This window comes from Nyctibius grandis, chromosome 5 (genome assembly GCF_013368605.1).
Source record: "Nyctibius grandis isolate bNycGra1 chromosome 5, bNycGra1.pri, whole genome shotgun sequence".
Taxonomy (NCBI): Eukaryota; Metazoa; Chordata; class Aves; order Nyctibiiformes; family Nyctibiidae; genus Nyctibius; species Nyctibius grandis.
This window is the reverse complement of record NC_090662.1, coordinates 62,139,246-62,165,530: the sequence shown is the minus strand read 5'-3', so window position 1 is coordinate 62,165,530 and position 26,285 is coordinate 62,139,246. Positions and strand designations below refer to the sequence as shown.

Here is a 26,285-nt window from a genome sequence, read left to right as displayed (position 1 = left end):
CCCTGCCAGATCAGCTCAGCTGCCTAGCCTCACCACACACACTGAAACAGCCACGGTCTTGATAAATGCAAGTGACAAAATTATTTTTGGAATCTTCAAAGCCATCAAAAATCACCGTTTTCTACCTCATTAGAATCATCCTGAAAGAGAACAAATTGTGCAGCTTCTGGTGCACAATTATGCCGTGCCATCTTCCCCTTTCTCCACACCCAGCTGGGCCTGGATCCTTAGGTGTTACTGCCAGTGCTGCCTGCCAGCCCCGTTCGGCTGAGCTCACCATGCAGGGTTTCCACACCAACAGGAAGTCCTGTCCCGTGTGTTTAACTTCTCGCAGCTGACAAAAAGCTGATGGTAACACTGAATGCAAATGGTCTGACCTAGCTCCAGGAGAGGTGGAAGGGCTGCCTCCCTACCCTGTAGATGACGGAGGTACATTGTTTCCTATATGACAGAATTAAGATCACCAAATCCTGCGGTTGCACCAAGCACACACCTGACATCTACTGCAATGGGCTACACACACCCATGCAAACTGCCCCAATCTCTTTTCTATGTAGGACTTGCGGGTGTTTGAAGAGGTAGGAGGGAAGGACCTGCTTGGGAGAGAAGGAACAGAGGCAACAGGGGCTAACTGCTGATCTGAGGTTTGCTGGGGAGGGGTTTCCTGCTCCATGAAATTCCCTGGAAGAAAGCAGCATGGCCACAAGGCAGGAGGATGTGTGCTGGGCTCTTCAAGACTCTGCTGTGGCCATCGCCACAGCTGTTCTGACAGCTCCTAACACCACGGCTCTTGTCCTCACTGCTGCAATAGTTACAGCAGGTCCAGCACTAGAGGCACTTTTTTTTTGGTAGCATGCCAGAATTTTCCTGAAGAATGAAAGCAGGAAAAAAGAACTAGCTCATTTTAACAGTTTATATCTCCTTCAAAGCTGAATCTAATTTAGAGGAACATAAAAAGGCACTTTGTTCTCTGATGGTGCTTCCCCTACCAAATGTCAACAGCCTACTGCAAACAATGGAAGTTTTAAGAGCTCCTTCGCAAAAGGTCACAATTTTTGTACGGAAAATGCTAGGCCATCTAAATACAAGGGCCAACACCAAATGCCCCCACAGTAGTTTTTTAAAATCATGTATATAGGCATGTTTATATTTTCCAGCAGACAGAGGGTCTGGCCAAATAAAACAAGATCCTTGCTTAGGTCATCCATGAGGACTAACCTCTAATCTCTAACCTTGAAGACATGAATCACTGTGCTCACAGACCTGATTCGTTCACTCCATGATTACCAAGAACTTCTACTTACAATGCTACACAGAAGCAGGGAAAAAAATCCTCAGCAGAATTTACAGCCTCTGAAGGAGGCACTGCAGGACTACACATCTCAAACACTCCCCACCATGACTTAAAAAGCTTACTATGTGACCAAGAAGCCAGCATCCCCCATCACATGTCAGGTCATGCAAGGAGCCTCCTCCATGAACTGCTCACGCACACACCATATGATGGTTAGATACATACACACACTTCCTATGCTGCAGCATAGGAGCTATATTATATTGTTCTATCCTAGTCCTCCATTCCTTGGAGTGACCTTGTACCAGCCTTTAGTTATTTTTCTGTAAAGCAGGTAAATGAGAATAATCTCTACAATGGTAGCAGGGGCTGTTGGAAATAACAGTTGTAAAAGGCATAAAGATATTAACAGACATCAGCTATGATCAGAACCCAATCTTCTTGCTTGAACATGAGGTACCTTATCATAGATGCAAGGGCATTGTGCAAGGAAGGGTACGCATGCTGTGTGTTTCTTTGCACCCAGATGACATGAAGGCAGCAGATTTTTCCAGCAGAGGCCATAACTACATTACATATAATCAATTTGAAAGACTGGCACCAGACAGGTTTTGCCTTCCAAGGCACTGACAGTTTGGTAGGGCCCCTCCTGTATGCTCTGTTCCAGCTGGCCCTGCCTCCTCTCCCTATCTATAGCTTTCCAAATCAGCTCCAAAACATGCCAGACAAATAACTTAACCCTAAAGATGCAAACAACGGAGTACAAGGCAAATTCTCTAGAAATCACGGAACAACAAAAGGTAACGTGAACCACCATTCAACAGCCTCACATCCCTACAAGAGAACTCTGGATGCACAAGCAGCTTTGCACTGGCCCTACAAAATTCACTTAGAGATGAGTGCAGTGAACTAGCTAAACCTCAAAGGTGCCAAACAGTCCATTCTCAAAGATAGCCAAAATTCAAAATAGCCAGGAAACCAACCTTCTATGCAGGAAACCATTTCAGGTCCTCAGGCTTGGGGTGCATGAGCAAGAGCATTTCATACGCAGGACAGGTCCATGCTGCAGAGAGAATCCTTACCCTAGCTGCCAGCTCCATGGGATATATTTTCAGCTGAGAACAGCTGGCTCCATTGTAGCGTGTATTACTCAGTGCTTAGTTATGGCAGCATGGGGTCTGCCAGAGCTACACTGCTATCAGTACATGAACTTCCTCACCTAAAGCTGGGTCACATCTCTTCAAAATAGCAGGGCCAACTCTGCTATAGCCAACCCTGCTCAGCCAAGCAACACCAGTATGCTTTGCTGACAGGAAGATGGAAGCATCAAGGATTTATAAACCAAAGTACTACCATAGTTTACCAACTGAACAGACAGTAAGCAAGCACCAAGCAGCCCTTAGTAGGGTTGACCTGTTGCCCAACAAAACACAAATGTTTTCTACGAAACCAGACTTTAAAAGAAAGTCACAGAAAGAGTACAGATTTCTAACAGGATTTACAGACCGCAGCCATCCCACCAAACAAAGTGGCGAGGAACGTAGTTTCTCAGTCATTTGTTATGCTCTGACTCACAAATAAAGGATTTTCACACAAAACAGTGAGATGGAGGTAAACAGTACCACAAGGTACCATTCCAGAGATCTCAACACCAGGCCACGTCTACACTTCCAGCTCCTTGTTCCTGCCTTGTGCCATCGCCAGAGGTGCGACTGCACCATAAGCTGGTACTGCTGCCACAGAAAAGGTACTGAGACCCATGCCCACAAAAGCAGCACACATTCGAAGCTCAGTTTGAGAGGACTCACACATGTAGACTGAATCCATATAAAACTGGGTTATAAAAGACAACTCCATCTAATTTTACCCAGGCCTTTTATGCAAGTAAATCCAGCTACAGCACAGCGCTGTTTCTCAAATGATGTTCAGCCCACTCTCCCTGCAGACTCCTCCAGTAACTCTTACGAAAACCTTAACAATTCTTAGATAAAAGTATGATCCAGCCATTGCTGCCTTCCATCAGATGGTCACTACAGAAGTTTACCTCCTGTGGCGTCAGCACACAGTTTTCGCAGAGGAAGACAGACAGTACAATAGCTGCTGACAGCTGCAGTGGCACAAGTACCCCTGCACAGAAGCACCATGGTCCCCAGCATAGCCGTGCAGACAAAACAGGAGTGCACAAGTCACTTGCAAAAGGTGACTCCAGAAATCACACCAGTGAAACACATCAGGATAAACAGCAGTGCCTCTTCTAACTCTGCCCAACATCAGCAGGAACAAAGTCCTGCCCTGTGACAGGGCTGGAGCTCGCTCTCATCACAGGAAGAGCTTGGAAACAAGAATCATCACGAAGGGGCCACCTTGTGTCAGAATGTTTGTTTTCCAATACTTGTATATAGGACTTGTTATGTGTGATCTGTGGCCAGTACTATTCGGAGATGAAGAAACCAAAATACAGCTTGATATCCAGAAGACAGGATTTCCTCCTCCAGATGTCCAATCCACTCAGAAAGCAGAGTCCCTTTCAGCAACTTTCCTATTGTTGTACTTCAGGCCTCACTGCATCAACACCTGCAGGTCAGAGCTTCTTGGTCTATCATATTATATTCACCTACTTACCTAAATGCCTAAAGAGTAGTTTTCTACCATGGCCAATACTTGTGTATCATGAGTTACTTGTGTATTTAAATTTATTTACTGGCAAATATAGACTTAAAGTTCTACCAAATTCTTGGTGAGAAAGAGCTCTAGTCTACCTTGTTATTGCTTTAGCCTTGAACTATAGGCTCATGGAGGTGTTTTGTACTCTTGACACCAGAATTAAGTTGGATGAGAAATTATATCCACTGAGATATTTTAGGAAGTGCAAAGTGCCAAAAAGTTTCTCCAGAGGCTGAGATCTGAAGGCTACAAGAGCTTCCAAAAATATCTGAGCTCCCAGAGATGTGTTGCTTGGGTCATACAAAGCAGTGGTCTACCACAACCATATATCATAAAGAACCTCGCAGTAGAGATATGAATTATGCTTAGAGAAGGAAAAGGATAACAACATTACCTGCCTTAAAATCCAATGTTAAAAAAAAAGTAGCTACCATTCTGTCACCTTTAATAAATGAAGTTATTAATAACTCTATTAACTGAAAGTTATTAAATGTGACAGAATGGTCACCTTTATATAAAACAGGTATGCATTATTACTGCAGTAGCTGATAACGCACAAAAACCCTCTATCAACTGGGCTGATGACGCTCCCCACCAGAAGCAGTTAACAGCCTACAAGTAGTAGCCATGGAGTGAGCACGTTGTAAAAAAGGCAGCATCTCCATCTGAAGCCACAGCCTGAGAGAATTCACACCCTGTACTGTGCTACCCCACCTTCACCTGCAAGTCATCAGCATAGTCCTTATTTTTACCTTACACTATCCATCTCCTTTTTCTAAAAACAGTTGAAGATTCTTGAGCAAAGAGCATTTCACCACAGTAAATTCTGAGAAATGTCAATTCTGACTCCTCATACTGTTGCTCTCACAACAGATAAGAAGGATTTAGTGCACAGGCACCCATATAAACTACCAAAACGATCCACTTTGCTTGTTTTTGTGGAGGTAATTAAGGATTCAGCTTGAGAACAGATGGATTTTCTTCTCACAGGCAGTCCAACCTGGCCTCCATCTTCCCCAGGAGACTCTGAAGTCCATCTGACTCTGAAGTCCAGAACTGACCAGAGTATCCCAGCCAATTCTATACTGGGAGGAAAACCGCTTCTTGAAGCCTAAGAGGGAAGGAGCTGAGCTATCAGCCATGAGGTACAAGCACAGACACTATCATAGCACAAAGTTGAAAGGACTGGAAACATGTTGAGGGAAACACGAGCTTTTCTTCTACATACATAGTCCAGTAAGGAAGGCGACAGCCTACCAGCGGTTAAGGAGACGACTACTACCATCATGTCGGAGTCCTTACACACACTGGCCAAAGAACGTCCCTCAGAAACTGGATAATAAGATTTTGAAGAGAGTTGCTAACTTGTTTTTAACACTGATGGCAACTCTTCTACTCTGTGGTAAGTTGTTCCACTGTTTAAATTAGCCTAAATGACTAAGAATTTTTCTCTTATTTCAAGGTTAATTGTGTTAAATCTCAGCTTCCAACTGGAAAATCTTATTATGACTGTAAACAAGACCTAACACCCCTATTAGTAGGTATCATCCATGCATAAGCACCTGTACAGAACAGACTTGTCATCTCCCAACCTCTTTTTAATAAGCCTGGTAAATCCTGTACCCAACACCTCACGCAGGTAAAAAGCCGCTCATCTTCCAAACCCTAGATTATTTTTATGGTCCTAAGCTGATCTCAGAACTGAACAAAATTATGTAGTCACAGTCTTTTCAATGTTGAACATGAGCGAGATCACATCCCTCCTTCAACCTGATACCCCACTTTGCATTGCTGAAGAAACTGTCTTCAATGATCACGAGTACTCTCCCAAATCAGTGTTCTCCAAAGAAAGTTTCCATCCTACAAGCACAGCCTGGTTCCCGCATACTCAGTACTCTGCACTGAGCTGCATCAATCATGTTTTTGTTGGATTTATTGTCAGTTAACCAGGCATGTCAAGTCATTCTCTAACAGTAACCTTATCTTTCTCTTTCCTCCTTCTCAAACAGTTTTTTAAGTGCAAACCTTACTGGCAAGGTTTTAACAGTACTGTCTCCATGGGTTGATACAGACACTGAACAGGACTGCAACTGAAACAGATCCCTGGGGAAACTGACACTAGAAACAGTCTTGATCACTGGTGTCTCCCCAATAACTACTACTTTTTGTTATCTATCATTAAAGAGGTTTTTAATCCCTCTAATGTGTGTTGTGTTTATTTAAGTATTCTTTTTCTTAAAAAGCAAAATTAGTCACTTGTACCAATTCACTTGGTTGAGAAATGTTCAACTGTATCAGTATTGCTTGGTACGATCTTGTCAAAATAGGAAATATTTGTCTGAAAAGATGTGTATTACCTTATACAAAGTCACACTGAATAGATATTAAACCATTTCTTCAGATTCTACTGGTTTTTAAAACATTTCCTTTCTCACCTGCTTCTATAAGTTTGCAATTATATTGCTGTCATTTACTTCCTCCTCCTCTTCATCCTCCCTGCCTAAGGTGCAGAATGCTTTGTGTTTTATTAACACAGTTTCAGTGACTGCGGAATCTTGACTTTTTGGCCATCAGTATGATTTTGGTGAATACTTTATAGCTTCCATTAACACTTCACTTTTAAAGGTACCTTCCCAGGCAGTTATCCTGCCAATTGTTTAAACTCAAAGAAACAGACTCTTCTAAAGCTCCTTACATTACTGCCTGATGCCATATTCTGTTTGCACAAAGTAAATACAGGCAAATAACAATCACTGGTACCTAGGCAACCATGGGATTTCAGGTCAGCTATTAACTCTTCTTTATCTGCTAGATCAAGGCCAGCTATTGATTTATTCCACAGTGGGTGCAGAACTGTGTGCATTAAAAAATGACCTATTCCTTCCAGAGGCTTTCTGGAAGTCTTTTTATTGGCATCATGAAATGTCAAGTAAATATTACCTGTTTTAAGCAGACTACTTTATTTGCCTCCCTATACAAAGCATATACATAAGGAAATGTTTGTTCCATTCCTGAGGATATCTCAGGGACCTGTTAGAAACACATAATAGGTGAGAGATGGTTTGAAACCCAAATAACTTGAATTTGTCAGGAAATCCTTATGCCTGCAGCTCTCACAAACGGTGAAGGTTTAAAAAAGCGTTATGTAATATCCATTTAATCACACACGGGACAACACGTCTGAAGTCCACCTCTACTCAAGTCTGGATGAAAGCATTAGCTTATGTTCTGCACCCCAGGGCTGGGCTGACCTCTCACACGCTGTTCCATCCTCAGGGGACTTCTTTACTCCCTCTCTACCATCACATTTATTTCTTCCTCCACGGCTTTGCTGTCTACCCAATTCCTCTCTTTGTACAGTAGCTTGGGAAAATCACTCCAGGCAAGGATTCCGAGTCTCTCAGATATGACATTGAGGAGATGCGACCTGACACACAGAAGGGAGAGGGAGAAGATGGGGGTTACAGGCTAGCCATAGCTGAAGACTCAGACAACCATGAGTACCCTGTAGGAGAAAGGGTTGGTTTCAGTGAGTCACCCAAGGGAAAGCATCCTGATCCTGAAAAAGAAATAGGAGCAAGGAGGATTCAGAGAGAAACACTCTCCTGCTTGAGGCTCTGAGCATACTGAGAGAAGCAGCACTGAGAGAAAAAGGGAGATGTGCAAGAACCATTGATTATTTCCTTGGCAAAGTAGCAAAGTTCTCTATTACAGGAAAAAGGCACGTGGTTGGTTGTGCCCCAAAAGATGAATGCTCTTCTGGGAGGCAACCTCTCAGCAAACACAGGGCCAGGTGAAGTAGCAAAAGGTTTTAGATGGAATATACCAATTTACCCCAGTTAAAATCACATTACTGTGCTGGAACTTGAGATGATGTTTAGAGAAAAAAATAAACAAACAAGAAATAACTTGGGGAACACCAGAAACCAACTCATAGCATACTTCCCAACTTCCTCTATGTACAACAAGTGGCCCCATTTGGGCCCAAGAAAGTGTAGAAAACCTTAGTGCAAGCAATTAGGCTGCATTTTCTACAAGTCACTTCTCAGGACAGCAGTTCATTCACATTGCCTGGGTGTCCTCATCTGCAAAGCTGAGGTTAAGAGTCACCAGGACAGGGATGTTCTTGTCATTTCCGTTTCATCCACATCCCCCACACCAGGAGCAGAGGGAGGAACGGCATCAAGGTGAACAAGTGTGAAAGGGGCCAGTCGTCAAGCCAAGCACTGGTATCAAGGGAAGGGGCAGCAGCAACGTGGAACAGTTTATATAAGTGATGCAGCTCCCAGGAGAGGGAAGCAGCAGTAGCACAGAGCAGGACGAGCTAAATACAGATTGTGACAGGTGGTCCAAGAACTGGCTGTGATTTCAGCAACCAGTTTATCCAAACCGGACGGAACTGCCTATCGCACAGCCCTGCAACAGCAAAAAGCAAGCTAAAAACCACAAAAGCAGAACAGGCAACTGAGAAGATTCAGCAATCACAGATTGCCAGGAGATGAGTTTCACCCTGAAAACACTCCTACAGATGTCAAGAGGGTGACAATCTAATGTATGAACCCCACAGAAGCAAATCCAGGCCTCTTGCAACAGAATCATAGAATCGTAATTTTGGCTGGGACCTACCTCCAGAGGTCATACAGTGCAACCCCTGCTCAAAGAAGGTCTAATGAGATCTGGTTGGCCAAGCTGTGTCCAGTCAAGTCACATACCTTCAAGTATGGAGGTTCTGCAATCTCTCTGGGCAGCATCTTTCACTATTTAACCACCCTCACAGTAAAAAAAAAAAAACAAAAAAAAACAACAACAAAAAAAACCCCAAACAAACCAACAAACAAAAACAACCCAAAAAACCAAAACCACAAACTTTTCCTGATACCTAATTGAAGTTTCTCATGTTCCAGCCTGTGTTTGTTGTCTCTCACCTCATCATTACACACAACCAAAAAGAATGGCGCTACATCTTTTCTGTATCCTCCGATCAGGTAGTTGCAGGCAACAAAAATATCCCCCCTCTACCTTCTCTTCTGAAAGTTGAACAGGCCCAGGTCTCAGCCTCTGCCTGCATGCCATGTTCCCCAGTCCCCTGACCATCTTCATGGTGCCCACTGGGCTTGCTCCAGTATTTCACTTTGATAAAGTGCACTTCTTGCCCTGCAGAGCCCAAACTGGACACAGTATTCCAGATGCAGTCCGACAACTGCTGAAGACAGGCAGAGGATCACTTCCCTGGGATGGCTGGCTACGCTAACACAGCCCGGGATACAGATGGCCACCTTTGCTGCAAGGGCACACTGACACTTGTGTTCAATCTGATGTCCATCAGGGCCCCCAAATCTTTTACTGCAAAGCATCTTCCTAGGCAAGCAGTCCCTAGTCTGTACTGCTGCAGGGGTTATTCCCTCCCAGATCTAAGGCTTGAAACTCGCTCTTGGTGAGTATCTTAAGGTTCCTGTCAGCCTATTTCTCCAGCCTTGTCAGGTCCCTCTGAATAGCAGCCTTGTTCTCCTGCATTTTGACCACTCCCCTCCATTTGGTCTCATCCACAAAACAGCTTCTTATGGACACAAAAAGCTTCAAGAACAAAGAGAAAAGATCTTTCATAATATATAGCAATTGGGACTTTTGCTGAAGACCATCAGTGAAATTTTCAACATTTCTTGACACTTTGTTCACTTTGTACTGTCCGAGCAGTCTAACTTCAAGTCCATGAATTTGACACATTTACATACTGTAACACTACTCTCCATGTGAGAGTGTGTGTGTATGTGCATGCACACACCCACACAGGTGGTTCAAGAGATGTAACAACTGAAACAGATACATTGCAAGATTTTGGAGGAGCAGCTGGCTATGCAGTTAGGACCAAGGTATACACTCAAAGCCTAAGGTGTTCTGAAGACTAAAACATGCCATCAACCAAGGATGCTACCATCATATCAACAAGTCAAGTATTCCTGATGATGATGATATATAGATAACTTCACCTGAAGGTTAGGTTATAAAGCATCTAACTCGTTTATCTTTGTGTCCACATGGAATGAATCACCACCTATACTCATGTGAACAAACTCTTCCTCAAAGAGCTTATAAATTGAGAATGATGAATAGCATACAAAGATTATGGAAGACAAACTATTTGGTCAAAAGAAACAGAATGTATATCATACACGATGTAAAACACCATCTGACTTGCACTAGCTTTTCCACATGCAATAGCTGGTTGGCCAATTTCTTGAAGCAGTTTTTCATCACAGAAGTGGATCATGAGGAAAGACAAATATTTCAACAAGTTTCTAAGCAACTGAAAAACAGTGCTTTGCAAGGAATATATTAAGTCAATGTTTAATCCTAGTCTTTACTGGGAAATTAGGTGAAATTTTGTTTTGTTTTTTTCCAAACCAATCGTTACGTTACGCTCAACATCTTGATATAAACAACACAGTTATAGTTTTTGTGTGTATTTACCAGCTGAGGTAAACACTACCATTGTCCTTGCCCTGCCAATATTTCACAACGTACTGACTAAATTGAGGGGAAAGAGTTTTTCCTTCACATGAATACACTAGCACTAGCACCATGTGTCCCACCTTTGGGGAAGGAGAATCTGCCGTGCCTTAAAAGGTGCTGGTAACTTACCCCAAACATCTGCCGAAGGTCAGGATCTCGAAAGCGGAAGGGAATGTTAGACACATGAAGTCGTTTAGGAGTGGATTTGCTCTCGGTATTCTCGCTGCTCTGTGTCTGTGATTGCTGTCCATCTGTCTGTGCCCCTCCTTCTGTCTGCTGAAATCATAAAGACAAAAGTGTGCGCATGAATAGAAACCACACAAATTCTTTTCACGTGCTTTGTCTATCTCTTTTTAGGTATTTGCACTACACTTGCGATTGTAGTATCTGAGCACTTGACAATTATTTCGATAAAGCCAGTAGTGCTTAACAATTATCTGTTGTTCTCCCCCTCCCTTTCCATGAGTAAACAGTAATGAGATCTCAGCCTCCCTCCCTTCACATCGCTTTTTAGCTTAGGAGATTTGCCTTTGGTTTTCTTAAATTGCTTCTTTCTTTTCCCTGCTCTTCCTCACTTCAGCTGCCACCATATGAAAGCTAGAGGTGGATCTTTCATATCCTGAAGCTGGGAGGTAGTACCGCCACTCTAATCTCATGTGGCAGGATGTTCATGCAATCATCAAAATCCCACAGCTGAAGTGGCAGCTCTTCACCGGGCCAATACCAGAAATGCATCCCCAGGCAAAACGGCATCTGCTCTGTCAAGCTACCTTCAGAGAAACATTACCCCAAAAGAAGATCTATAATTAAATGGTGAAATCCATACACGAACAGCTTACGGATGTCTGATTAACTTTTCTCGCACATTGAGAAGTCAGCCCAGGGATAGGAAACAGTCATTACCACTGCAGGATTTATAAGAACTCCAAGTGCTACTTTCTGCTACCAATTCCACAGCTAAAACAAGGGAATTTGTTCCAGCGTTCCCAAACACTGACTGGTACAGCAAAGCCAAGTCAAGGGGTGGGCCAGGAGTACTCGTGCACAGAAAAAGTACAGTAAGAAGGCAGAGGAGTAAGCGAGACCAGTGTGCCAGAGGAGAGACCTAATGCCCCCACAGAGATGATAGGCAGGGGAGAAAAAAAGGAACATAACCTCAGCCATTTTTGCTGGGCTTTGTGCTAAGAAGCGGTAACATTTGAGCGCAGCACTAAATATAAAGGCAAGGTCCCTTTGCAAAATGGCTTGATGAGAAAATGGTATTTTTCTCACTTTAGTCAGAAAAATGACCTCCAAAACTCAGAGCTACAGAACAAAGTAGACTACAATTTGATCGGTTTTAGTGCCCTGTCCCTTTCCAAGGCAAGCATTGACAGACCAAGGTATTCAAAAAGCACCCACCCACTCACTCCATCTCCTGCTGCTTGCCTCAGCCTCCCAGGAGTCATGCTTTGACCAACTGTGTGATGCACTTTTAAGTGTCATTTCATTTCTTACGTGCCAACCTGACTTCTTCCTGAACCCATCAAGCGAAAAGAAATTCTACAAGAAGGCAAGGACCATGTAATCGATAGAGTCAGCCTTTTTTAGGCACCTTTAAGAAGATACACAGGCCTTTAAAACTAAAGGTTTAAGAGTAGGGTGGTTTTTTTTATTGTTTTGGGGCTTTTTTTTTCCCCTCCCTGTTTTAAATACACAATTTGTGTACCAAAGAGGAAAGAAACCTCAGGGGAGTTGACCACACTGACTCCACTTGCTAGACTACTCTGCACATCATTCAATATACAATACTTCATTAATATTTGGAAAGAAACATCTCTCCACAGATGAACTAAACTGGCGACATTAAGAGAGCTTCTTCTGTCCAGAAATGTCTCTTAGAGACATGACCTTGAACTAGTATATTGGTTATAAAGCACTAACAAGAGCAAGCAAACAGTAAGCACTGGGGTCTTGTCATGCTGAGCAAAGCAGTGGCAGCTTTCCATTTTATTTTAGTAGGACTGCACAGGCAGCACAAAACACGTTTGATCTGGTTAATATAAATTAAGCTGTGATAGGAAGAACGGAGATATGCCCTGCAAGTATCTCTACCGCCCAGAGCCATGCAAGTCTTGGGAGAAGCCTAGCAGAATGAAGCACTTTTATTTGTCTAAGACTCATCCATCGCCCAAACATCAAATTTTCAAGAACAACCTCTGAAACTTCCATTTGATCGTATCTACAAAGATGCTTCCCCCTCCCCAAGTTCCTCCTCTTCTCCTACCGTCACCCCTATGACAAAATCCATCTCCAAACACACAGAAAGTGCACCCCAGGGGAAGAATCGATGCAGCTGGCTCATGATTAAATCACACTATGCTATTTGGTTGTTTTATTTTTATGACTCCATCAGAGTCCTTTGCTCCTCAGGGCAAATCTGTCCAAGAAGGACAAAACACAGGGGTAGCCCATCCATCACCACCACACGCAATGCCTGCAAGTGAGTGCTCCAAAATAACTCGCCCAAATCATCAACACTCCTGCTAAAAGGGATCTCCACAATCCATTCTGGAGCCCTAGTAATGCAATTTGCCAAATCCCATGTTTTCTATGGCTTTGTGTGGAACTGGCAAGTGGGCAAACACCATCGCACATAGGTGCATCCTCAAACACACACACACACTAATGCATCTTCTGCAGTGGGAATGAGGAAAGACAGACTCTGAACGGTGACGACAAAGATGTTTTAGTCTTCAAATTCAAATATAGGCTGCACAGGACTGGATCTGCCACTTCCACAGGGGAGGAAGCCGGAGGTCATTTGCACTCCTCTCCCATCCATTTGTTCGCAGGCAGAGGGCAGAAGTCCTTTCTTACCAAGGGTGCAATGTATCATGTACAGTGGCCTCCTCAAAAACACTCACAGCTGTTCCTGCATATGGCAGAGTGCTGCTGCCACACAGGAGTCATTTTGCAGCACGTGTGATCTGTACAGTAAGACAAAGGCTTCAAAGAGGAGAAACAATAGAAGGAACAGGGGATCTCTGTCCACTCTTGTCTTTTTGTCTACACTAAGAGTCCCCAAATGCTTTTCAGGCTTTCACATATCCTGATTTTTCAGTAGTAGTTTAGCATTAAGTACCTTCTCTCTCTGGATGCTGTAGCTCCCTCATTTCTATCGTCCATGGCCCTAAGGTAAGGTTTGAACTTTCAGCCACTATAGCATTAGCTCAATATGTTTGTCTACTGCCACACATTCAGCTACAACATAAATGAAAGAAATAGTCTCCTCAGATCCTGGTTTGTTTGGTTTTTTTTTTTCCCCTTTCATAGTTATTCCTTGTCTTGATTCATTAGGAAGGAGATGAAAGGGCCTGAAGCCTGTTCTCAGGCAGCACATAATGGAGACTGGAAACAGCGCTACCCTGACCAAGCCAGATGATAAAAGCCCACATTCCACCGAGCACCCACTCCCCACCCTGACTCCTTCCCCACACCAAGTTTCAGCTCCTTCCTTCTGGCCTCATGTCAACACCTCACAGCAAAGAACTGGCCCTCTCCCTTCGCTACAGGCAGCAGTTCAGCTCGGAAGGGAGCTAATACATGTTCCCTAGGTCTCAGTGCCTGTCATCGTGCAACACAGAGACACGCTGCAGCAAAGATCCTGCGTTTAGAAACAGTATTGGATCGACATTACCTCCTCAGCACAGTCTGTGTAACACATACTTATGCAGGCGATAATGTCATTCACGCCTGCACATGCAAGCTCTGCTCAAGGTCACTGAGAAATGCACCAGAGCTCGAAACACGCACAATATGTGCTTCACTTTTAACTACTCGCTGCCTGTGCCAGTTCCTCCCTTACACCTGCCAGCAGTAAGGAAACCCTAAGCAAGAAGGGGCAGCTGCAAAGAGAATCATGGATGTATACATGTGCATGTACACACGTAGAAGGGGGGAAGGACACCTTGCAATATGAGGGTGTTTTGAAAGGTTTGAGGGCAGCTCTACAACCATCTTCCCACATCTCAACTAGACTCTTCTGTCCTAAAGCAGCTGGTGAACAAGCAATTGCTGAGGATTTCTCCTCATTGGGAGGAAGGCAGGGGCTCCAGCGCCACCTGAGCTCCAAGCAGATCTCCATCTGCATGGCCAGACAGAGGGCTACCTCCCTGACGAGCCAGACAAACACCAATGTGACATGCCAGCACGTAGACTATTAATACCCAGCACATTCTGTTTCCATCTCCCACTTGCTTCTAGAACTGGAACCGCTTCAGGTCTAAGTTATAGAAAAGCAAAAAACAACCCCCCGTCCTCTCCCCCAGGAAGCAAGCGGTCCAAAATGTTGTGAATCATAATGAGGAGGTCAAGAACCAGAAATCACTGCAAAGAAAATATTTACATAATACAAATTGTAACTAATAACCATATTGAAAGGGGACTTGGGTGGCTTACAAAGACTGGGAGACAGACTGTGTTCACTCCGCTGCTTCTAGACCAGTCTCAGATCCAAAACAAAATAAAAGACCTTGTTTGGATCAAGAGCTCAAGGAACCATTCGGAGACAAGGATTGAAAGCTATGACTGGCAGAAGGCAATCTTCCCATCGCAAAGGAGAGTGCAGACAACATGGGAAGATCTCTGCAACTTCTAGTGGAAGAACTTGTGTTCTAAACCAACCAGTCACCCACCAATGAACAGATACTCACTGAGTCGATTTGGTGGAAAAAATCAGTGAAGAATTAGACACTGGACATGAAGCCCCTCTCCTGTCCGACCACACTCTCCCAGACTAGGACTGAGGTACACATCCAAGTGCAAAGGGCATGGGAACTTCTGCTGCTTCAACTACACTTGTTTAACAGACAGAATACCACAGGGCTAATAATCACCTTCCAACAGCAGTAAATATAATTTTAGAATTATATCCATGTACTTGATTTTTCAAACATGCCAGCAGTGCTATATTAAAAAAATTGGACTACGCTACAGACACAATTAACAACGTGCCCAAGTACTCTGTATGCCAAAAACCAGACACAAAAAAAAAATCACTAAGGATGTTCCAAAAAACTTGTGCTAGGCTTTTAACTATTTTCAATGTAGTTCGATTAATTCAGGGCATATTTTTTCTGACTGTTAGTTACCTGTTTTCAGACACACTACAGCTTCAGTGATTTTGTTGACTTTCCTCATTAAATAAAGGTATACCCCACCTGAAGTCAGAACATAAACCTGACACAGGAAAGCACATAGGAAGCTTTGCTACTTACCCTGCACCATAGATGCACCTCTGATGTAACATTTTCCATGTAGTGATGTTTAAAATTACTTTGGTTTTCTGAGTAATATTTTTTTCTAGGATACTTCGGTTCTTTTTTCTTTTTTTTTTTTATTTTTCTTTCAATGAAGTGGTGAAATGAAGCCCCCTGAAAGGCCTTCATCTGCTGCTCACAATGCCAAACCCTTTGTGAGCAGTTCCAGCCCATTCCTCACAAAACAGGGATGCCCTGACAAGGTGAAGGAGGCAGCAAGACTCCCTGAGCTAGCGGTTGCCCCTGGATCATTCCATTGACAGTGGCAGAAGAAGAGCCACACAGTGACAGACTAAGATCCATCCTGTCCACTATCTTCTTTCTGACAGAGGCCAAATAGAGCATCTGTGGAAGAACATAAGAACAGGACAAATGTTCAGTGGTGTTTCTCCAGCAGAGTCTCACAACCTCCAGCAAACTGAGACAGTTCACATCTTTGTAGCCAGTCACTGGCCATGAATCTACCGCCCATGAAATGGTTTAATGAGTTTTTTGAGCCTGTTCATACTCTCAACTTCCAAAGCATACTGTGGACAAGTGTTCCACAACTAAATTCTTCATTATACGGAAAAAACCAAGAAACAAAACCCTGTTTTTTTCATATGTGCCACCTGATTATTTCCTGCATGCATCCTAGTAAGTGAAAATGGGAAAGTTCCCCATTTTATTTCCCATACCATTCAATATTCTATGTACTTGTCATATGCCTTCATTCCTGTCAGCTCTTTTCGTAAGCGAAGATTTCATTTCTTCTCATAAAGAACCTGCTACATCCCCCTTTCATCATCACTATTATCCTTCCCGTACTACTGCTAGTTCTGCTACAACCTTTGAGAGATATGCAGAAGTACCACAGCTGTATACTCTAACATAATGATATTTGCTGATTTATTTCCTATTTCTCTTTCAAAACCATTTTTAAATCTGCCTCACTAGACACAAGTCTACAAGTGCTGACAATAATCTGCCTCATACTCAAAATAATAAAATAATCTGCCTCATACTCAAAGCAAATTCCTGATGTTAAATGTCAGAGTTTGCTACCTCAAGACAGCAATTTTCAAGCTGAGGTGGCCAAACAATCAGCAGCTAGCTACTTATTTGAAGTTAATTCCTCCTCATGTCTACCTGCTCAGCAATATCAAAAGATAAGTGAGGATGTTCATTAAACATATTCTTCACCTGAAATACCTCACATGAGCAATTGCTTTAATTACCAAAGTGATGAAAAATAATTACAGATGAATATTCTGCAATCTGAGACTAGGCAAGTAATACCCAAGGGAAAGTCATCATTATAACATCATCCATGTGTTACAGAAGTCAGTTGAGGAACCCTTGGTGCCGTTGGCTCCCTTCTTTCCAAACCCTTGCTAGACGTCTGGGGCACAGCCAGATGACAAAGCAGCTTCCCTGTCTTGCTTCTGAACATGATACATCAGAGTCCCTCACCACAGATGTGTCTCCTTTAAGAGATCAGAAAGTCCATATCCCTTTGTGGTATAGCAGATGAGTTAAATATGTTTCAGTATGGCACATCAAGAAACTGAGAGACACGATGCTCTGTAATTAAATAATGGTTTATATTGGTTCATAACAATGTAACACCAAGGCGACAGCACCTGCCATTTTCATGCAAAGTAATTTACATAAACTTATTCCTCTACTTCTATACCTCCAGCTGCATTCCGTAATTTATACGGACACACAAATTCTTCCCTCTGACATTAACAAGAGAAATGAGTTGAATAATCAGCTCACAGTATTAAGTGTGTTGCATTTACTATCAAGCAAGCTTTTTTAGTTCAGCGGATGATTAATCTTCCCTCTGCGGGTAGAGTACCAGGAGATGCAGAGAGCTGACAACTGCTCTCGGCTTCTGGCCATGCACTCCATACGCTTACCTTGCAACAACAGCATTTGTTGGATCCCTCCAAGAGCTGCTCTAATTCATTAACCCAGCAAAAGAATTGGACAGCTTTCTGCCAGGTCAGTGAATTAAAGTGGCTCACGTAAGGAATGCCAGAGCCAGTAAACAGGAGTGGGAGTTTGCGCTTGAAGCCAGATCTCTCATTTCTGACAGCAGCTGATCTTCAGATCAGCTCAGCTGCCAGAGGTACTGCAGCCTAATTAGCATCTCCACTTGCAGCTATCAGTGCTGGGTGTCTCCATTAGCGATAAGTGCACTAATGTAAACCAAGGGGGAAGGGGGGAAGAAAGCAGGCGACCCAGCACCATAAGAAGTGAAATGGAGAGCGTCAACAGTTTAAGAGACAGGCTGCAACAGGCAGACTGGGTAGGCCAAATATGGTCTGGTACCTCAGTCTATTTTTAATCCAGGTCTTTCAGCTGTGCTTTGGGACAGTATCAAGAGAAAGGACAGATGCTTGGAGATGAAGACCCACATGCCAGGCAAGAAACAAAGTCCCACAGATGAGGCTTGATCCTAAAATAAAAAAAGATTCCAAAATATTAAGCTGTTTGTATTACAACATCTATTGTGCCAATTTCTTTTCCACGCCCCTGCTCTGAGAGCTTTGAATGCTTTCCACCACACTCAGACCTCCAAAACCAAGCTCATCCTTAGCTGATGACACCAACCAGTCATGCCTCTTTGCACAGGGCTTTTAGACTGTGTAAGAAGGCATGGACTTTGACTCTCAAGTTTATTTTACTTAAGTTCACTGCTGATGTTTGACCTCAGGCTTCCAGATCACTGCCTATTAACTCCCACTAATCTCAAATCATTGAATCTGATTTGCCCACCAGAATCTGCCAAGTTTCTGTGAAAAGGTGCTCCCACACAGTATGTTAGGGACTCTGTTACAGACCCCATTGCTGCATAACATCTTACCAACCAGATGAAACTCCTCTTTCCATGAGGGACCTTTAAGCCACCCCATATTCTCTGTTACTTTTGCAGTTGATCCTAAAGGCTACCAGCCTGAAAAGCAGGAAATCCCTACCATCTGAACACACCTTTCAGTATTTCACTCTGTCCTGCCAACTGGACCAAGCACAGGCCTTGTTCTTAAAAGCAAGGAGAGACCTTATCTGTCTGGCTGAAGGAATTTCTGAATCATCCCATGGGAGCACAGGCTTCAAGTCAGCAGCTAAAAAATTCGCTGGCTGTTCAGTCTGGGGTATCACCTTCACACACATGACAGCAGCTGCACTTGTCAGTCACAATAATGGGAGGGAAGGATCATATACCACCCGTGACTTTTTGCTCTATTAAAGTTAGCACTGCTGTTTGAGCAAGACAACAAAATGGTGAAATGAAAAGATACCTTAAAGCATGGCAGTTTAGTCCACATGGATTAAACACGTATGCCAAACAAATAATAACCAGTGTATGTGATGGACAAGATGCTTGACACTAGCTGATGTCCAAGGTGAAATAACCAAACCCTTCTGCTGTATTTTAATAGCATGCTTTAACTTGAGTAACTACTGAGCCTTCTTCCTTCCCCTAGTTCCCACATCATTAATCAGCATACTGAGAAGGAGAAAAGTTACAAGCAATTACATCCCGAGGCACCCCACAGAATCAAAATAACTTCATACAGAAGGAGTCCTAGGCAGAAAGATGAAGGTACTCAGAAGACCCAGGACCCCGTGCATGTGAAAGCCTGGCATGTGAACAGCCCTTTGCTGAGGTGCCTTCCCCCTCCCCCTGGGTTTCTTCATGTGTCACCATCTTGGATCCTCTGGGTTTGATCAGTCTCAGCCATAGCAGCAGCAACAATGTGCTCGTCTGCACCCTCACCCTCTCCCGGCCAGCTGTGGTCTGCGAGCCTGACTCTGCACGCTCAGCTCACACATCTTTAACCACATCAAATGGTCAGACCAGACGTGCCCACCTGTTTCCAACAGCCAGTACAAGCGTTACGTGTTATTCAGCCTGTTTCTCGGATAACCCCTGCCAGTCAGGCTCCCTCCGCAGCCTCCTGGCAACACCGCCGCCTCCCAGCAGTCTCCCAGCAACGCTCCCTCCTGCACAGATGGGCTCCCAGTCCCTCCTCGCAGGCTAGCCAGCCTCCCTGCGTGTTGTGGGCTCCTCGGAGCCGGCATTAGTTGATGAAACACAGAGCTTGGCCCTGCAGCACCGCGGAGATGGCTCCTAATATGGAAGAGAAGCAGGAGGGTTGGCAAGAGCTTACATCCAAGGTCAAGGCTCGCATCATTTCCATTAAAAAGAAACGCTCTTAAGCTCTGGGCAAGGATGGGAATGGCGGCAAAAATACACGGGGAAAGCCACTGCCCTGTTTTATTCCCCGTTTCCAGTTTTCCCATCCAACTGGCAGTGCTCGAGAAAGCTGTTTGCAGCCCAGATCTTAACAGGTTAGAAGGACTTTGGACAGTCTGGTACTGAAATGATGACTTGCATTTCTGCACACTGCACCAGCTCTGTTTTATTTCCAGCCTGATCTCTTCTAATCTACATTTGTGTTTGCTGAGGAGGGCACCTGAAGTTCCTTTTACACACTATCAGTGGGCTTTGTACTCTTCCTCTACAAGACACTGAAGTTGCAGCATTCCCGGGATAAACTCGAAGATATCGAAGTCATAACCAGTGTTGCCAACCGTGCAGCCACTGCCCACTGCAGAAAGAGCAGAGCTGCACACCGGGAACCATGCACACTCGAGCTGGCACTATCTGTTCTTCCAACTGTTGGCACCGAATTTACTCAGTACTTACAGGGGAAAAAGTAATCTCTACGAGCCAAACACCCAACTATAAGTAAAACTGAAAGCATTAACAGATTAAATCCGCCCCTGAGCACCAAAGGCTCTCACCATAAGGCTCTTTATTAGGAAGTTAAGTCTTAACAAGTGGCTTAAGGGGTGGATAAAGCTTTTTCCTGGGATAATCTGCCGGCATGTTGCCCAGTGCCAGTTCCAGGCCATGGGAAGAAGAAAGCAAAAAAAATGTAAGAAGGTGAAAATCTTTGTTTGGCAAATGGATGCCCAGCAGCTGCAATGTCCTGTCCTATCTTTGCCCCTGAAGCTCCCTGCCACCTTCAGAAAGTCAAAGAAAAGTATTTTTCCACTCTGCTGGCTTCCTGAAAACAGTAACATATTGAGATTACACCTACAATGCACGTGCTCACCCTAATCCTTTGTACCATCAACCTTCCAGAATTTGACTCCATCACATTCATTTGAACCATTTGCCAATTAACCCAAGGTAATCAACACTTCTGCAAAGGACTGTCTTCAGACAATGCCACCACGGTAAAACCACCATGATCCCAAGTGCTACTGCTCTTTCCAGTCACCTATTTATGAGGGGAACACTCACAAGGGGAAAGACAGGAACCTAGTAATAGAAGGTCAGAAGCTATGTTATTTTAACAATTCTTTCCTTTTCAAGTCTACTGCTGATTTGCTGCATTCTTAAGAAACAGTCAGCAATCTAATCAATGGCTGCTTTTTTCCAAAGCACCCTGCTGCTCTCCTAGCTCTGCAACTTACTGCAAGAGATCCGTTCTGCGTGCTGGCCGTGTTCGTGCTCTGCTCTCCATGCGGCTGCGTGCTTCCATAGAGCGTCAGATTGTGCTCGCTGGTCTGGCCTGCATAGTCCTGAGTGTGTGGCACCCCATACTCTGTGGGAATCCCGTTCTGTGGGGGTGGCGGAAATGGGATTGTGGTGAATGGCTGCACCATTGCATCAGGAGTTGCTGCTGGCTCCTGGTTACCCTGAAGAAAGGGAAAAGGAGAAAACAGCTTTATACTACAGAAGATGGATCAAAACATCAGCCTGAGAAATGACATACACACACGTGTGTTCATCTGAATATCCCACCTACTGCCACCATAATATTGCACAGTCTTCTATTATCTTCTCTATCAAAAAGCACACGCCTTCCTCCTCTGAGCCCTGACACTGTTTTCTTAATCTTTTTTTGGGCAACTTTCTCGCTACTGGTGGCATATGAAAAACAAATTACTGGGCTTGCAAATTGCATACCCCTGTAATCTCACACAAAGCTTTCCACACAGTAAGGCATTATTTTGGAAGGGGGAAGACGCACTGAAACATTGGAACAGAGAAGGAAACACGGACATAAGAACAGGGTTTTTTAATATCCCTAAAAGTACCATATCTGCGTCCATCTTCTCCAGCCTGACCCCCATGGCTCTGCTCATAAACAAGTACATCATGTGGTTCAGAGCACTCTTCTCTATTTTCTTACAGTAACAGAAAAGAAGCACACTTTTTAAAACCCATCTGTGCAGCAGCCCCCTCCTCTGCTCTGGCAGCACGGAGTACAGAACATGGGTGCTCAGGTATCAGTTGCTGCAATATCCCATTTGTTTCTCGCTGGCTGTGCAGAATACACCGAAGAGCTGTGGGGAACTGAGTTGAGACCACAAGCCTGAAGCATGCTCACTCTCTTCCAGTCCTGAGCATCACTACCATCATACAAGGCACTAATTACCTACTCTTCCCTCAGCTTAGGGTATCCCACAGAGACCTCTATGCTAGGACAGTGGACTTTTTAGCAGCTTTTAGCACTGCCTTAGATGTAGCTGACACCAACCAGATGACTCGGAAACAGAAAACTGACCGTGCAAAAGATATCCCCAAAAGACAATAAAAATCCTACCCCACCATGTCTCAAAACCACCCGAAGTAAACACACAAGCATGCAGCCCTGCAGCCGCTGCAGGAATCTCACCGAGGGGGGAGCAGGGAGCTGCATTCAGCCACCTGGGGCAAAGAACAGCCTTGACATTGAAGCCCGGCCCTGGGAAGCCCAGGCTGCTGTACCGCTCCTGCTGCTTCCACCGCCGCAGCAGAAAAAAAATCCACAGAAAAGATTTATGATAGGAGACCTGTTTGATTTATGTGCATGTCAACAGACTAATCCTGATTTTAAATTTTGGCTGCTGTTCCAGCCCTTGGTCCTCCCCCACAAAGCCCGGAGGTGCTCGAGCTTATTCTGACACCAGCATGCTTAAATCAAGGGAGTAAAAGCGAAGCAGACCTTATCCCACGGGCAGGACAGGCAGAGTGGGAATTACCAAGCAGCCTTTCAGCAGAGAGTGTGCAGGGGCTGACAAACCTCCAGTGATGCCGGACAAACCTTTCAGTCCCTTTATCAGCCCACCTGCAGCTTTCCCTTCCGGGCAAAGGAAGCAATGATAAATGCAGCACACCTCCAGCCAGCACCGGGTCACTCAGACACTGGCTGAATCCCAAATTTGCTCTGACATTAGTCTATCTGGTCAGCCTCCCCTGGGGACCACATGGCCACACGCTCCCGCAGCTGGGAAGAAGGAGAGGGAAGGGCATTCAATACCACTTAGGGGAGCTGAGCTGTAGCCTTGGACCATGCTGAACAATGGACGGTTTCATTAACTAAAGTCCAGCTGCTGCAAAGCCTTGCTGCTGCCTGCAGAAACAAAACTCCGCAGCCTTATCTGAGAAAGAAAAACTCAGGCAAGTGTGCCTGCCACAGCCAGTGCTCGGTTCCTTACACGCACTCCTCCAAGCCGTCGCAGCCCTGCGCCATGTGCTAGCAGCTCTGTGGAGGTCTTTCACACAGCGAGTATGTTTCCTGAACGCAGGACAGGGGGGGCTTCCCCCCCCAAAAAAAGCAGGGTAGCTCTGCCAGCCCTCCACTTCTGCTCACTCCTTTGCCATTCTCAGCTTCCAAGCAAGGAGCTTCTGACTCAACCTAAACCACCATGCAGGTCTGCAGGGCGAGTTTTACAAACGAGACGGAGGAGAGGCTGAACGATGGCTATCCCACTGCAAACCAGGTATCAGCAACCCCATCCCTCACCTACTCAGAGAATTTATCCCATCACAACAGCTCTACTCCATCCACACACTGTCTCCTTTTCAGCTCTTTTGCTTACAGTATTTCATTATACCCAAGGGCCTGCGTGCTTCCATACAGCCCATGTTGTCTGCCCCTTCCTTGTGTTTAAAATAGGAGCAAAATAAGAAACTGATTTTTTTTTTATTTCAAAAATAGGTAGGATAACCCCAGGAAAGATGCAGTAGCAGGAAGTATTTTCAATTTTCTTAAAACAACCTAGATTTATAAGCCAGCAGCACCCTGGACAGGAAGAAGAGAATGCTAATTAGCCACAAACAAAACCTATTCTGCTGTTCTCTCAACAGTGCAGGGCTGCTCCCCAAAGGACATACCCCGGCGTTTTGTTTATTCTCACTCTTAGACTATTTCAAATGCCAGCCCATAAACCTTATATAATCTTATTTTCAAAGTTTTTACCCCTCAGTGAATACTGTTCCTTCCAGTTTAAATGAATTTCAGCCTTTAAAATATTTTCTCTCCCTTCTTCAATTATCTGCTAATGTTTGAAGGATGAAAAATGTTCTCTCTCTCTCTTCCATTGCTTGTGGCATTTTGGTAATACATATTTATTTTGAGCTTAATCACACTTCGCAAGCCAACTTTATTACTTCTCTCTGACCTTCCTAAGATTTTCAAATAAGGGATTTCTGGTGCAGAATGAAATGGTTTTAATACCATTATCACATCTCCCCCTCACCCTTCCCCCAATCGCACTAACATGCAAAAATCGTATCTTTTATTACAAATGTATCCTTAATTTAATGTCTCAGGTTATCTGTAGATCTATCACCATTATGCTTGTCCTGGTTTCATCATCCCATGGAGTATCTGTATCTCAAATTATTTTTCTCCTGATATGATTATGTACAGGTTTCCTGTCTGACTTTTTTTTGCAATTTTAATTTCCTTTGATGCTTTAGAATTACTTTTTTTCTGTTTCCACTAGAGTCTACAGAAAAGGACTCCTGATGAGATCTGTGCATGTTTCACAGCATACTGATATCCTCCAAACCCAGAGGAGATTCTACCTCTTCTGTTATTCTACCAAATTTCAACATTTACACAACACCTCATATTTTCAAGAACCAATCCCATTTATCTTCAAACATAGAACCCAAACTCCTTTTCCTACTTCTAACCCACCAGGGAAAATCCTGCAGCCAGAGGTACTGCTTTTCCTACTTCTCAGGAGGTACAAAGAACACGGAGAAGCCTGTAAACTTCCTGGTGAAGGGATGTACGTACGAGAAGAGACTCAACTGAATGTATTTTGTCTATCCAATCTTTACAACGTACCTCACTGCATTGCCAGTCCTACCTGTTTTAACTCATGTAATTCTCTTAAACGTTGACTCAAATGTAATAACTGACCAAGATGGATATGTCCAAGAGTAGCTGCCATCCCCAAACACATGCAAGGATGCCATCACAGGACTAGGAAAGCCTTGCTACAGCTCCTCACAAAAACTATTGCAGTCTTCAACTTGTGTGATGGCATGAAATAAATCTTAACTAATGTTCAGCAGCATATAGATACTTTTCAGCCACAATGCAGGGTGACTGCCAGTCTCCAGGAGGGAAGCTCGAGGGACATTTGGTTGCAGGAATAATTTTGGCAGTTCCAGTTTAACCGATTCCCTCCATGAGTTTGTGCTGCCATGCACCGACCACGCTAGCTGCCATCCCACGCTCACCAAACTGGGAAAGGCTGTTCAGTGCAACTGGAACTCAGTGTAATTAACACATGCTCCTCAAAAAAAAAAAAAAAGAAAAAATTCCAGTACAATATACAGTAACCCATAGTTCAAAGAAAACCAGCAGTTCCTATATTTTCTATTAATTCTGTTGCTCTGCTCCCACAGAAATCACTCATCCACATCAGGTAGGAATTCAAAGCAGTTTCCCCTCTTGCAAACTGTTGACACCTGATTCATCAGCACCCAAGCCCTCAGGGCACAAGAGGGATACAGGATGCTCGTCTGGGCTCCCCTTTCAGGCCCCTGCTCTCAGCCCTACAAAGGTCCAGCCATGTCCTCACAGGTGCCAACTTCCTTCCTTAAGCCAGGGTTTTGCCTACACAGGTCAGTACAAACTCATCCCACATTTTGTTTTACAGCGAAATTAGCTAAACCAGTGAAAAATACCTAATGGGGACATATTTCTAAGAGTTTATGCAGCTTTAACTTAACTAACAAACTTTGTTGCTTCAAGCTAAGCAGAGGAATAGTAAGTAACCGCATGTAGCGGTACCTTGCAGAAGGGTGGGAGCTGGGGACGTCTCAACAAGGAGCCACGTGGTTCAGCAAATGCGACATAGGATGAATTCTTTCAGCAGACAGCAGGTGGTGATCCAAGATCACGGCACTGGAGTGCCAAAAGCGAACACCAGAAACGCACACAAAGGCCCCCTATTTCCATAAAACTGTCAAAGATCAGTCTGTTTTGTGAAGGGCTGGTTTTGTTTCGCTCACTAGAGAAATGTGTGTAATTACAGAGATACGAAAAAAGCTTTATAAGCAAGGCAGCTCCAGATCCCTTCTGTATTGGTAGGCCATAATATGCATAGATAATAAACCATAACCAAACAAATAAAAATTCGAATCCTGGTACAGCTAAACTGGTACAATTTCTGTATAGACACTTCCATGCAAACTGCCACGAGGTAAACTGCCTGTGCTGTTC

The 26,285-nt window shown here is 44.1% G+C and overlaps 1 protein-coding gene across 16 annotated transcripts in view; it reads right to left on the bottom strand.

The window, feature by feature from the left end:
- Positions 1-26,285, bottom strand: part of RBFOX2 (RNA binding fox-1 homolog 2) — a 169,554-nt gene that overhangs the window by 34,014 nt on the left and 109,255 nt on the right. For 15 of the 16 annotated variants that reach the window (XR_011048303.1, XR_011048302.1, XR_011048298.1 and 12 more), the window contains 2 exons: positions 21,247-21,471; positions 10,598-10,744 (listed from right to left, as the gene is read on the bottom strand). Coding sequence is in view for 10 of the 16 variants with exons in the window: in XM_068402455.1 (XP_068258556.1) it covers positions 10,598-10,744; positions 21,247-21,471 (372 nt within the window). In the remaining 6 variants the exon portion in view is untranslated. Of the gene's footprint in view, positions 1-10,597; positions 10,745-15,726; positions 16,107-21,246; positions 21,472-26,285 lie in introns of those variants that run through there. The other variant, XM_068402464.1, reaches the window with a different exon arrangement.